Raw genomic sequence first — 14,756 nt, forward strand, 5'->3', positions numbered from 1 at the left:
GCAGCAGGATCCCGCACGGTGAAGGGCATCACGGTGTCTGAATGATGTCACGGCCCCTGTGAATGTGGCGGTAACATGATGCGGAGCGCCTGCACGGGATTATCATCTCTGCCAGCAGGGCTTCTTCTGTCCACAATGGTGGCTCTGCAGTGCTCCCCCCTAGCTTCCCCTGGCCTGAGGGCCCCCCTGTTCATAGCTGTAACGGGGAAACTTAAGATCACTAAAGATTATATTTTAGATGTATTGTGATCGATTCAATGTGTAGCATATTTACAGTCTCTGTACCCTGCATGACTGAATGGATTGTATGACGAGACTGAATAGCTTCACCTCCTTTCCCAGCTTCAGAAAACCTGCAGTATGTCCAGGATGCATGGCTGTCTATTCTGTGATATAATCTCAACCCTTTCATAACTTGTCTATTCTGTGCTATAATCTCAACCCTTTAATAACTTGTCTATTCTGTGATATAATCTCAAATCCCATCTGCTGATGGGGAATAGGGTGCCATTTGAGATGCATCCGTGTTTATCTGTAACATTGCATTGGACAACATCATGAATATAGTCAGGTCAGAGGTGAGGGGTCACCATGAATATAGTCAGGACAGAGGTGAGAGATTAAAACCTATGGAATGTTGGCTGTGAAAAGTACAGCAACTCAACTGAAGTGGATCTCCCTTGTTGCAGTTCTGGAGAAATCCCTCATCCAAATATTGGGTTAGCCCCCGGTATAATATCTGAACTGGACCCAGACAGGAAACCTGAAAAATGTGGTTCCTTAGATGTTTTCCAAATCCAAATGGTACCCTATTGCCTAAATAGTGCACTACTTTTGTCCAGCGCCTTATGGACCCTGGTCAAAAGTAGTGCACTATAATGGAAATAGGGTGCCATTTGGGACAAACACCTTAATAACGACATCCAGTGACAGCACACTTGGTTTAAGGCCTAATGCTCAGACTACAATCTACAGAGAGTGGAAGGTACTCCATAGCAGCAGCTAACAATGACTTTATTTTCAACTAAAAGGTCATAAGAACGATGCAAAACAAGAAGAGGCTCTGCTGCCATCTAGCTGTCTGTCTCTGTAATGGCAGTAGTAATAGCCATATCATTACACTATTTCAATGTATTCTTCAGCGCTTTGAGCAATCAGACTAACGGCGTGACAGTCTTTAAAATATATGTTAACAAATAAATTGCAGGAAAGTGTTGGTCATATCACGTAGACAACGGCTATACATCTGTCAAGTCATCTTGGTCCCTATGGTTTTAGTGATGAAATGAAATAGTGGACATCCAGCCACGATTGAGCGTGTATATAGAAAGGCTGCATTTACAAAAGCAGCCCAAATCTTTTGCCAATAATTGGGCAAAAGATCAGAATTAGGCTGTGTGTAAATGCAGCCAAATGTGTGCACTTGTTCACTTCCCTTCTTCAAAGAGAGTTCATATAGGTTTTCCATCCTCTCTACCTTCATGGATTTGAAAGGAAATGACTACATGGAAACTCCCTCTATCTAGCCCATGGGGTGTCAAACATACGGGTGGTTTGAGAAAAATAAACTTTCAAAATGAATAAATGCGAATCGAAACTGTGTATAACCCGTTAAATCCGGAGCGGTTGTTTTGGGCCCTGTCTGTGTCTTATTTTTACAAAATAAACTCGATAACTTGAAAGGCCTGATTGCTTGGGTCATTTAAAGATGTCGGGCTTGAAAATCGCCAAGAGACGTCATGGGATCTAATACTGCAATCTAGTGGATGAACTGGGAATCAGACGGGATATATTTACATCAATGGGTAGATCGAGACTTCAGCTTTCTCCTCATATGTATATCAAGGCATGGCACAAGCCCTGCACTTTTAAAATGGCCGTGTTCCTATGGGAATTTGCACGTTTACAGTGCCACCATTTGGTAAACGATCTGAAAAAATATTTTCTTTATTTTTAAGCAGACGCTCTTATCCAGAGCGATTTACAGGAGCCGTTAGGGTTAAGTGCCTTGCTCAAGGGCACATTGACATTTTTCACCTAGGGGCACATCAACATTTTTCACCTAGTTCGCTCGGGGATTCGAACCAGCGACCTTTCAGTTACCGGCCCAACGCTCTTAACCACCCTTCCGTTCTTCACTGTCTCCACACATATGCTTCCCCATGTACCACTCCAACTTTACTTGTTTCTATCTGTCTACCACCCACGCATTGTCTATCCATTCTACAGCCTCTTCTCCCGTATCCCTCAATCCCTGCCTGCTGTCCCAGCTACACCTCTGTAGAAGCGGGCAACAAAAGATCGGGTCCCTCTCTTCTAGAATGTGCAGAAAACTGTTCCTCTCCTCCTCACTCCATGACTCAAACCATTGGGGTCCAGAGGCGCAGTTGGCACTCAAATATATTTGGTGGGCTGTCCTTAACCTGTAGCGTATTGAGCGACTCGAGGAGGGTACACGCTTTCCCTGGCACAGCTTTACCCAACAGGTCCTGCAGAAACCGTTCCCTCTGGGGCAGTGGCCCCAGCTCAGGAACCAGCTCAATACACAACGCGGCTCCTGAAGGGTTACGTAGGAGAATGGCAGGGGCTCTCTGCCTGCCGCTGAGTTCAGATAGGTACAATATAGGTTCTCCAAGCTGGGAGGCACTAAACCCTGTGGTACTGACGGAAAGTCTGTCTGGCTGGGGGGAAGACGAACTGGACAGCGTGCAGAGCCAACCCTGCCCAGCAGTGTTAGCTGTATCCAGTGTGTTGCTACTGATGCTGGGTGGGTGTGTGTTGCTGGACAGGGTGCCAGCTGCTGGGGGCATCATGCCAGGGGGCTGCTGGTTTGAGCCTTGATTGACATGGAAGAACCAGGACATCAGTCACGTTCTTCTTATTTTCAACATGTTGCAACCTCCAACTGAGTGTAGTTTTGTAACAGTAATTGGTGACATATTTTATTTCAAACCTAGACTTTCAAATCTCTTATTCCCCAACATGGGGACATTTGGGGGACCCCTGTACGTTTTTTTTGGGGGGCTGCTGTATTTTGGCCTCTGTAGTAGTCACATTGTAGTAGTTCTAACAGTACTAAGCATGTGTTTGTAGGACTTTTAACCGAAATGTACTTTGTGACCGTAGTATTCAATATTATGCATTGTTAAGAGAATGCCACCAGAGGGCGTTAGAGTTTAAGAGGTTAAATGATAATGGTCCTGCATTCATACAGTTTCTTGACTGTTTTCCAGCTCACTGATTATCGCCGAAATGAAAAAATAATTCAGCGCCGCCCTCCATACTCTTTCTTATTATGCCTCAGTGTCCGGACCTCATTGAAGACCGAATGCGCTCCCCGGGTGGCATCTTTATATTTATATTTTATTTAACCTTTATTTAACCAGGAAAGTCAGTTAAAAGAAGAACATTCTTACTTACAATGATGGCCTAGCCCCATACCAACACCAATCCAATGCTTTTACATTTGTGGGGAGTAGTGAAGGAAACAAGTCCACACTTCAGGGGGAAGTTATTGTGAGGTGTACAGGTGTTAAAACCTCCCCCGCGACCAGCCAATCGTTTCGCAGATACGATTGACTCCCTCCCGTTTGTGATTGGTCAAGGATTTACACAATTCTCTCCGACGATTGGACGAAAAAATGGGGAGCTCCTATTCGTTTTTCCGGCTTGTGTGTTGTTGAAAAGAGAAGACGAATGCCTGGGAAAGAAATTTACTCTACGAATACGGTATTTTAGCATGTCTTTTTGTGCGAATGTATAGTCAAAGCTTTGTCGAAAAAAAGCTTCCCCCAACTTACTTGGGGATTCTAGAAATATTGTAAGAAGCTAAGTTGTTCACCCAATGTTTGTTTAGCGATAGCTTCAGCTAGCCAGCTATCCTTACCTAGCAATTTTGCAAGGTTAACCATCTGGATATGCGATCAAAACTAAACGTTAACGTTATGCATACGTTTTATTTGAGAGCGACTGTGGTCGCTGCCATCGGTTGTGATACTGTCAAAGCAGAAAGGCACATTCTTGAGAGCAGTGCCTATTCGGTGATTATCAAGTTACTCCTAACGGCTGTATAGTTAGCCAGGGTTTCATAGTAACTAGCTTACCAGAAGATACCGACCCTACCGTTACGCTCGTTTACGCTGAGCTGCACTGGGGTTGGAACGCAATCGTGGTGACATTAAGACACCAGGGAGCTGGCGCGAGATATGGGTCGGGAAACGTTGCTCAATACAGGAATGGGATATGCCACTGTACTCCAAATTGGACCTTTATCCACACTGCTCCATCTAGAAGATTGAAATACTGCTGGTTTTCCCGTAAAACTGCCCGCTAGCAGGAGCCACCGCAACCATTTTGGAATGGCAGTGGCAGCCAATCAGCTCCTTTGTTGTTCAACACAGCGCGCCATTCAATAATGGCAGCGGTGGCTACTGCAATCTAGCATGAAGACAAAGAGGGTGGTTTTCCAGGAAAACCAGCAGTGTTTCAATCATCTCGTGGATAAAGGTACAATTTGAGGTACAGTGGCGTATCCCATCCTAGCCCAAGATGTACTCTTAAGGAACCTAACGTTACCGTTGCTCCTTAAGGTCCAAGGACTGTATGTTATTTTCAGAGGTAGACTGGTTCTGGCAGCCAAAACAGCCAAATACTCCATCTAAACGTGAATCGATTCTCAATTGCGATACGGTTCTAGAAATGTAAAGCCCTTTACTTTCATATCACATCCAAATTATTTTCACAAATGCAAAATACACACTTACTGTACACTGTTTTAACCGGCTGTGTCACAGTTGCAGTCGACAGTATTTTTCAGTGACAACACATTTCTGGCGGCCTTCTTCCGTTACACACAGGTGTCAGAGCGTGCTAGATAGCTAATTACCACAGGTGGTTCCTTCTTCCGTCTGTCTAACTAGCGAAAATCATAAGCTGCTAACACAACTTGCTAAGAAAATACAAACTAGCTGTTTGCAGATATAAGATGCACACACTAATAGTGTAATTATAGAACGCTTGTGGATTTATATTAAGAAGCAAAGTGGAAACGGCATCGTAGTCATCAACACTGTTGCATGTACTGCATTGACCATGCCAGACTGAACGCAAGTGTCTCGTGGTCAAGCGACAACAAATGCGCTCCTTGAGTGACGGGGGGTGGGGAAATCGGCATGGAGAGCGGAGAGAGATGACTCAAGTAGTGGAGTATAAAAAAATAAACTATAAAAATGGACATTACACACAGCGTATCACATTTTAACAAACCAAACATTAAAATGCTGTTATAGAAGGTAAAGTAAAAACACCAATTGGGTCCGTGCATCAATACCGTTATATAGTAACATACAGTACACCGCCCAGCCCTAACTGAGAGTCATGATCAAGGGCTAATCCCATCCCTGCATTGAGGTATGTTTTCCGACTATTATCTCACACCGGCAACTATTATTGCGTTCCAACCCCAGTGCAGCTCAGTGTAAACAAGCGTAATGGTAGGGTCGGTATCTTCTGGCGAAGTAACCAGCTAGCTAGAATGTACCACCCCCGTCTTTTTTTCATTCTGTTTGAATTTCACAAATTGCTTGGAACGTTTCATTGATCGCAGACGGAGCAATGATATGTAAAAAAGGCTTCAGCTTACACTCATTTCCGTTGCACACAAAGGGTAGCTGAGCTCCGTGTGAATGAAAGACGGGATACTGAGTTTAGTGAGACTTGGCTAGTGCCGCTAGAATGGGCTTTTTCTCAATTCATCTTTACTTGATTCAAGGGCTATGACGGTCATGACATTTGCGTTGACTGTCGTGGATTCCTCACAACCTCTCCCCCCTTCTCCTCACAACCTCTCCCCCCCTTCTCCTCACAACCTCTCCCCCCTTCTCCTCACAACCTCTCCCCCCCTTCTCCTCACAACCTCTCCCCCCTTCTCAAAAGCCATTGAGGGGAGGGACCTTGGACCTTATCCGTCAATACATTTGACGAGATAAGGGAAAAAATGAATTGAGAAAGAGGCGTGATTTCTTTAAAAAAAATATATATATATATATATATAATGGTTGTTCTATCCTCTTCCCTTCTAGGATAGTGAAAGATGAGTTCTCAGCCATTTTCTAGACCTGGAATGCCTGCTCAGACTAATCCTGGTGGAAAACCGGTCTCTGCCAATCAGTCATCCAACCAGCCAGGTGAACATTAATATTGAATAATGCGTGTTCCTAATGGCGTCCTATTCCATATATCAGGGGTTCTCAAACTTTTTTGGGCCGTGGGAAGAAACATTTTAAAGGCCCGCCTCTTGTCATCGGAGATTACATTTTGCAGTTTTCAAGCAAATTTCCTGCAATTCTACTCATTTTTCCATGAGGCAGAGACAACTTTGTGATTTTAAAGCTTAAATTACAGTACTGTGGATACCAATATCCCTGTGAGCCTCCCAGGTCCATGTTGCCCGGGGTTAAAAACACAAATTGTAAAAAATAAATAAAAAAAGGGCACTCCTCTTTTCCCATTAGCACTGACTTTGTTGTTAAATACTTTGAGGGAAAATGTACTTCATACGATAGCTAGGTGAGACAATCACATATCACAATCTTAAGATGAATGCACTAACTAACTAAGTCGCTCTGGATAAGCGCGTCTGCTAAATGGCTAGAATGTAATGTAAATTAATAATGTTACATTGTATGGTATTACATCCTCTGAACTTATTCTATGGATTCCTTGGCCAGAATTAATGTAATCTGTTAATATTCAGTGTATATATATATATATATATATATATATATACAGTACCAGTCAAAAGTTTGGACACACTTACTCATTCAAGGGTTTTTCTTTATTTTAATTTTTTTACTATTTTCAACATTGTAGAATAATAGTGAAGACATCAAAACTATGAAATAACACATATGGAATCATGTAGTAACCAAAAAAGGGTTGAGTCATTGTCCTGTTGAAAAACAAATGATAGTCCCACTAAGCCCAAACCAGATGGGATGGCGTATCGCTGCAGAATGCTGGTTAAGTGTGCCTTGAATTTTAAATAAATCACAGATAGCATCACCAGCAAAGCACACTCACACCATAACACCTCCTCCTCCATGCTTTATGATGGGAACTACACACCACGTCTCACAAAGACACAGCGGTTGGAACCAAAAATCGCCAATTTGGACTCCAGACCAAAGGACACATTTCCACCGGTTTAATGTTCATTGCTCGTGTTTCTTGGCCCAAGCAGGTCTTCTTCTTCTTATTGGTGGCCTTTAGTAGTGTTTTTTTTTGCAGCAATTCGACCACGAAGGCCTGATTCACGCAGTCTCCTCTGAACAGTTGATGTTGAGATGTCTGTTACTTGAACTCTGTGAAGCATTTATTTGGGCTGCAATTTCTGGTAACTCTAATGAACTTATCATCTGCAGCAGAGGTAACTCTGGATCTTCCATTCCTGTGGCGGGCCACTCAAGGACATTCAGAGACTTGCCCCGAAGCCACTCCTGCGTTGTCTTGGCTGTGTGCTTGGGGTTGTTGTCCTGTTGGCAGGTGAACCTTCGCCTCAGTCTGAGATACTGAGCGCTCTGGAGCAGGTTTTCATCAAGGATCTCTCTGTACTTTGCTCCGTTCATCTTTCCCCTTGATCCTGACTAGTCTCCCAGTCCCTGCTGCTGAAAAACATCCCCACAGCATGATGTTGCCACCACCATGCTGCCACCACCATGCTTCACCATAGGGATGGTGCCAGGTTTCCTCCAGACGTGACACTTGGCATTCAGGCCAAAGAGTTCAATCTTGGTTTCATCAGACCAAAGAATCTCGTTCCTCATGGTCTGGAATGTGCTTTAGGTGCCTTTTGGCAAACTCCAAGCGGGCTGTCATGTGCCTTTTACTGAGGAACTGCTTCCGTTTGGCCACTCTACCATAAAGGCCTGATTTGATGGAGTGCTGCAGAGATGGTTGTCCTTCTGGAATGTTCTCCCATCTCCACAGAGGAACATTGGAGCTCTGTCAGCGTGACCATCGGGTTCTTGGTCACCTCCCTGACCAAGGCCCTTCTCCTCCGATTGCTCAGTTTGGCCGGGCGGCCAGCTCTAGGAAGAGTCTTGGTGGTTCCAAACTTTTTCCATTTAAGAATGATGGAGACCACTGTGTTCTTGGGGACCTTCAGTGCTGCAGAAATGTTTTGGTACCTTTCCCCAGATCTGTGCCTCGACACAATCCTGTCTCGGAGCTCCACAAACAATTCCTTCGACCTCATGGCTTGATTTTTGCTCTGACATGTACTGTCAACTGTGGGACCTTATATAGACAGGTTTGAGCCTTTCCAAATCATGTCCAATTAATTGAATTTTCCACAGGTGGACTCCAATCAAGTTGTAGAAACATCTCAAGGATGATCAATGGAAACAGGATGCACCTGAGCTCAATTTCGAGTCTCATAGCAAAGGGCCTGAATACTTATGTAAATAAGGTATTTCCGTTTTTTAAAATACATTTGAAAAAGAAAAGAAAGCGCTGTTTTCGCTTTGTCATTATGGGGTATTGTGTGTAGATTGATGAGGAAAATTGTTTTCTTTAATCCATTTTAGAATAAGGCTGTAACATAACAAAATGTGGAAAAGTCAAGGGCTCTGAATACTTTCCGAATGCACTGTATATTTACATTTTACATTTTAGTCATTTAGCAGATGCTCTTATCCAGAGCGACTTACAGGAGCAATTAGGGTTAAGTGCCTTGCTTAAGGGCACATCGACAGATTTTTCACCTAGTCGGCTCAGGGATTAGAACCAGCGACCTTTCGGTTACTGGCACAACGCTCTTAACCACTAAGCTACCTGCCGCCCTATTATATATTCTCAGAGCTGTGACTCTCCACTGTAACTAGGACAACATTTTGAGCAACGGTCATATGCTTGTGCTCTCCCTCCTCTGTGCTCAAGGGGCTCCTCAGCCAACAACCAAACTGGGACAGGCTGATACACTACACTGCCTTCAGAAAGTATTCACACCCCTTGACTTTTTAAATATACCATTTGTGTCAGTGGCCTACACACAATAACCCATATAGTCAAAGTGGAATTATGTTTTTTATCAATTCATTAAAAATGAAAGCTGAAATGTCTTGAGTCAATAAGTATTCAACCCCTTTTGTTATGGCAAGCATAAATAAGTTCAGGAGTAAATATTTGCTTAAAAAGTCACAATAAGTTGCATGGACTCACTTTGGTGCAATAAGAGTGTTTAACATTTTATTTTTTAAAGACTCATCTTTTATTTTATACCTCCTTTTTGTCCCCAATTATGGTTACGATCTCATCGCTGCAACTCCCCAACGTGCTCGGGATAGGTGAAGGTCGAGTAGTGCGTCCTCTGAAACCGCACACCGCACTGTTTTTATACACTGCTCCCTCGACCCGGAAGCCAGCCGCACCGACGTGTCGGAGGAAACACCGTTCAACTGACGACCGAAGTCAGCTTGCAGGAGTCGCTGGAGCGCAATGAGCCAAGGAAATCCCCCCCGGTCAAACCCTCCCATAACCCGGACGACGCTGGGCCAAACCCTCCGATAACCCGGACGACGCTGGGCCAAACCCTCCCATAACCCGGACGACGCTGGGCCAATTGTGCGCCGCCCTATGGGATCGAACCCAAGGCTGTAGTGGCGCCTCACTGCAGTGCCTTAGTCCGCTGGATTACCACGTACAATTATCTGTAAGGTCCCTCAGTCGAACAGTGAATTTCAACCACAAAGACCAGGGAGGTTTTCCAATGCCTCGCAAAAGGCACCTATTGGTAGATTTGGTAAAAAATAAAAAAAACAGACATTGAATATCCCTTTGAGCATGGTGAAGTTATTAATTACATTTTGGATGGTGTATCAATACACCCAGTCACTACAAAGATACAGGCGTCCTTCCTAACTCAGTTGCTGGAGAGGAAGGAAACCCCTCAGGGATTTCACCATGAGGCCAATGGTGACTTTAAAACAGTTCGAGTTTAATTGCTTTGATAGGAGAACCTGAGGATGGATCAACAACATTTTAGTTACTCCACAGTACTAACCTAAATGAGAGTGAAAAGAAGGAAGCCTGTACAGAAGAAAAAAATCCAAAACATGCATCCTGTTTGCAATAAGTAATACTGCAAAAAATGTGGCTAAGAACTTTATGTCCTGAACACAAAGCGTTATGTTTGGGGCAAATCCGACACAACACGGAGTACCACTCTTCATATTTTCAAGCATGGTGGTGGCAGCATCATGTTATGGGTTTTGCTTGTCATCGGCAATGACTTCAGAGTTTTGGAATAGAGCGAAGTACAGCAAAAATCCTAGAAGAAGAATCTGGTTCAGTCGGCTTTCCAACAGACACTGGGCGACAAATTCAACTTTCAGTAGGACAATAACCTAAAACACAAGGCCAAATCTACACTGGAGTTGCTTACCAAGAAAACATTGAATGTTCCTGAGTGGCCTAGTTACTAGGCTTGTGCCACAGGATGGTTTTTCAATACCGTTGAAACTATTTCTTTGAGGTTTTTCAATACATTGTAATATTTGTAGCAATTTTTTAAGTAATTACCTGCAGTCAATGCGATAGGAGATAAAGCAGATTGCGTTCTTATTTCACCCGTCACGTTATTTTACATTATGAAGCTTACCGTAGTTCCCCAGAACGGTTGAGCCAGTCACGTGTTTGTTTGTAAATAGCACAACTGGAGAAAGCGGGAGCTGGTGAGTCCAGCTGTGTATTGACAGGGGGCGCGTTTTATATTTAAAGCCAAGTGTTTTTTTTTTTCTTCATTTGAGGGATCAGGGACGTGCAACTATAGTTTTCCTTCACAGAAAATACATTAGTGCAAAACATTTGGCAGAAAATAGCTTCATTTTCATCAGAAGTTTAACGCTATTTGGGTGGCAGCCGCACAAGTAAATGATCTTACGATGAAAAGGCAAGGTCTTTTTTTTTTAAAAAAATTTCAAAAACAATTAATGGCCATCACATTTCTAATGTTTAGGCCTACCTATCATAGAAAGAATGATAGCCAGCTACATTTCCTAATGTTTTGCTCAAAGTTAATCTTGCATTTTACCGGAGAAAAGTTGGCTGGCTGCACCGCGAAAAGTAGCTAAACATCAGCTAAAGAGCTGCTGATAGAAGGCCTTTAGTGGAGAAGAGCAACTGAAGCACAGAATTTGTTTGACGCCGAGCAGAAATTACAATAAGAAGCATTTTAGAGCTGCATTTACAAAACGCAGCAAGATATTTCTTATGCATTTTATATATTTTTTTTCCCTGCATGAAAAACGCTGAATTCTGCTTTAACACGACCCCTATGTTTAACTTGCTAGCTTTATAAGTGGCTGAATTAATAAGGTGACAGGCATCATTTTGTGTTAGCTTTCTGCCGTGTTTGAGAAGTCAAAGCCCATTGGATGAGTTATTAGAACAGCTGCTATTTAGATTTTCTTGTGTTTTTTCTCCTCTCAGTTCTTGGCTGTCTAAATCGCTATTACTGGGCTTTTTCCCCCCCCGTGTGTTGGCGCCCCCTTGTGTACTAAATCGGTAATACCGTAAATCCCAGGGTGAGAGAAGGACGGTATGACGATATGAAAATCTGGATACTGCCCAACCCTACTAGTTACAGTTTTGACTTAAATCGTCTTGAAAATCTATGGCAAGACTTGAAAATGGCTGTCTATCGATGATCAACCAACTTGACAGAGCTTGAATAATTTTTTTAATAATAATGTGCAAATATTGTACTATCCAGGTGTGCAAAGCTCTTAGAGACTTACCCAGAAAGACTCACAGCTGTAATCGCTGCCAAAGGTAATAACGTATTGACTCAGGGGTGTGAATACTTATGTAAATACGTATTTTCTGTATTTCATTTTCAGTACATTTGCTAACATTTCAAAAAAACATGTTTTCACTTTGTCATTATGGGGTGTTGCATGTAGAGAGGAGTGAGAAATTCAGGCTGTAACACAACGAAATGCGTTAAGTCAAGGGGTATGAATACTTTCTGAAGGCGCTGTACTTTCATAGCATCCAAGATGGCATAGCAATGCTGTCGTGTTTTCTGTAGTGTCCTCGTGTAAATAGTTTTTTGTATTTTTCGTATATATTTCTCAATCTCACTTTCCATCCTTTAACTAAGTATACTTTCCTGCAACCCGCCTCACCCAATGTGGAACGAATTCTATTATTTCTTCATACATTTTTATCCAGAACCTCTGGCTGAAACTAGCCAGCTAACTAGCTACTTGCTATTGGCCACCGTTAGCGGTCTTCACCATTGTCTGTGGCCTGCACTACCTACCTACCAGCCAGCTCTAGCCTGGACAGTTATCGACCAGTCTGCACATCGCACTATCGAGCCTGAGCATATCGGATTTTCTGCCGGAATCACTGAATCACTGGACCTTAACACCGGATCATCGCAACTAGCTAGCTGCAACCGAATGGCTGTTGTCGTTGTTGGCTAACCCCAGTTAGCCTTGAGCTAGCCTCGAGCCAGGCCCATCTCCCGGCTATCTACCTCTCTGTCAACCGGATGGGACCTCCTAGTGTTGACACGGAGCCCCGCTGATCCATCACGACTGGTCTGCCGACGTAATCGTCTGATGTGGTTTCAACAGGCTTCCTGTTGCAACGACCATGAAGATCCATCTGCTAGCCCAGACCCGCTAGCACACGCAATCAACAGCCGTGCCTCCAGCTCGCCTGTAGCGTAGCAGCCACTGAACTGCTCCCGGACTCACCTATTGCTGTTCACTGGACCTTATGATCACTCAGCTACACAGCTGATGCCTGCTGGACTATTCCTTTATACGGTACCCTGTCCTGTTTATCTGTTTAGCCTCAGCCCAAACCTTCGTCGCCATTACCAGCTGTTGTCTTAGCTTTCTCGAATAACACCTGTGATTGCTTTATGCCTCTCTCTCATGTCAATATGCCTTGCCAATTGCTGTTTTGGTTAGTTCATATTGTACTATTTCACTGTAGAGCCCCCAGTCCTGCTCAACCTGTCTCAGATAGCTCCTTTGTCCCACCCCCCACACACGCGGAGAACGGCTCAATCGGTGCCTCCAGTGATGCTATCTCTTTCATCTTTACCCAATGCTTAGGTGTACCTCCACTCTACTCATATCCTTTCATATCCTTGTCTGTACATAATGCCTTGAATCTATTCTACAACGCTCGGAAATCTGCCCCTTTTATTCTCTGTACCCAACGCACTAGAAGACCAGTTCTTAAAGCCTTTAGCCGTATCCTTATTCTATTCCTCCTCTGTTCCTCTGGTGATGTAGAGGTTAACCCAGGCCCTGTAGCCCCCAGTATCACTCCTGCTCCCCAGACGCTATCATTTGTTGACTTCTGTAACCGCAAAAGCCTTGGTTTCTTGCATGTTAACATCAGAAGCCTCCTCCCTAAGTTTGAGTTATTCACTGCGTTAGCACACTCCGCCAACCCTGATGTTCTAGCAGTGTCTGAATCCTGGCTTAGGAAGGCCACCAAAGATTCTGAAATTTCCATTCCCAACATTTTCCGTCTAGATAGAACTGCCAAAGGGGGCGGAGTTGCAATCTACTGTAGAGATAGCCTGCAGAGCTCTATCATACTATCCAGGTCTGTGCCCAAACAGTTTGAGCTTCTATTTAAAAAAATCCACCTTTCCAGAAATGTCTCTCACTGTTGCCGCTTGCTACAGACCCCCCTCAGCCCCCAGCTGTGCCCTGGACACCATATGTGAATTGATTGCCCCCCATCTATCCTCAGAGTTCGTATTGCTTGGTGACCTAAACTGGGATATGCTTAACACCCCGGCCGTCATACAATCTAAACTAGATGCCCTCAATCTCACACAAATTATCAAGGAACCTACCAGGTACAACCCTAAATCTGTTAACATGGGCACCCTCATAGATATCATCCTGACTAATTTACCCTCTAAATACACCTCCGCTGTCTTCAACCAGGATCTCAGCGATCACTGCCTCATTGCCTGTGTCCGTAATGGGTCCGCGGTCAAACGACCACCCCTCATCACTGTCAAACGACCACCCCTAAAACACTTCAGCGAGCAGGCCTTTCTGATTGACCTGGCCTGGGTATCCTGGATGGAAATTTACCTCATTCTGTCAGTAGAGGATGCCTGGTTGTTCTTTAAAAGTGCTGTCCTCTCCATCTTAAATAAGCATGCCCCATTAAAAAAATTCATGAACAGATATAGCCCCTGGTTCACCCCAGACTTGACTGCCCTTGACCAGCACAAAAACATCCTGTGGCGTACTGCATTAGCATCGAACAGCCCCCACGATATGCAACTTTTCAGGGAAGTCAGGAACCAATATACACAATCAGTTAGGAAAGCAAAGGCTAGCTTTTTCAAACAGAAATTTGCATCCTGTAGCACTAACTCCAAAATGTTTTGTGACACTGTTAAGTCCATGGAGAATAAGAGCACCTCCTCCCAGCTGCCCACTGCACTGAGGCTAGGAAACACTATCACTACCGATAAATCTACGATAATTGAACATTTCAACAACCACTTTGCTACAGCTGGCCATGCTTTCCACCTGGCTACCCCTACCCGGGACACCAGCTCTGCACCCTCCGCTGCAACTTGCCCATGCCTCCCCCGCTTCTCCTTCACCCAAATTCAGCTAGCTGATGTTCTGAAAGAGCTGCAAAATCTGGACCCCTACAAATCAGCTGGGCTAGACAATATGGACCCTCTCTTTCTAAAATTA

The 14,756-nt window shown here is 44.0% G+C and overlaps 1 protein-coding gene and 1 pseudogene across 2 annotated transcripts in view; one reads left to right on the forward strand and one right to left on the reverse strand.

Annotated features, from left to right (window-relative positions):
• Positions 1 to 2,247: 2,247 nt before the first annotated feature.
• On the reverse strand, positions 2,248 to 2,864 carry LOC311131616 (uncharacterized protein C14orf119 homolog; annotated as a pseudogene). The gene has a single exon. The product of its transcript is annotated as an uncharacterized protein C14orf119 homolog (transcript).
• Positions 2,865 to 3,659: 795 nt separating this feature from the next.
• Positions 3,660 to 14,756, forward strand: part of LOC311131146 (histone deacetylase complex subunit SAP130-like) — a 63,311-nt gene continuing 52,214 nt past the window's right edge. Inside the window, exons 1-2 of the mRNA XM_084163982.1 lie at positions 3,660 to 3,729; positions 6,081 to 6,185. Of these exons, the coding sequence (XP_084020108.1) occupies positions 6,092 to 6,185 (94 nt within the window). The 5' untranslated portion in view covers positions 3,660 to 3,729; positions 6,081 to 6,091. The remainder of the gene's footprint in view (positions 3,730 to 6,080; positions 6,186 to 14,756) is intronic.

This window comes from Coregonus lavaretus, assembly GCF_964263955.1.
Source record: "Coregonus lavaretus genome assembly, chromosome: 6".
NCBI lineage: Eukaryota > Metazoa > Chordata > Actinopteri > Salmoniformes > Salmonidae > Coregonus > Coregonus lavaretus.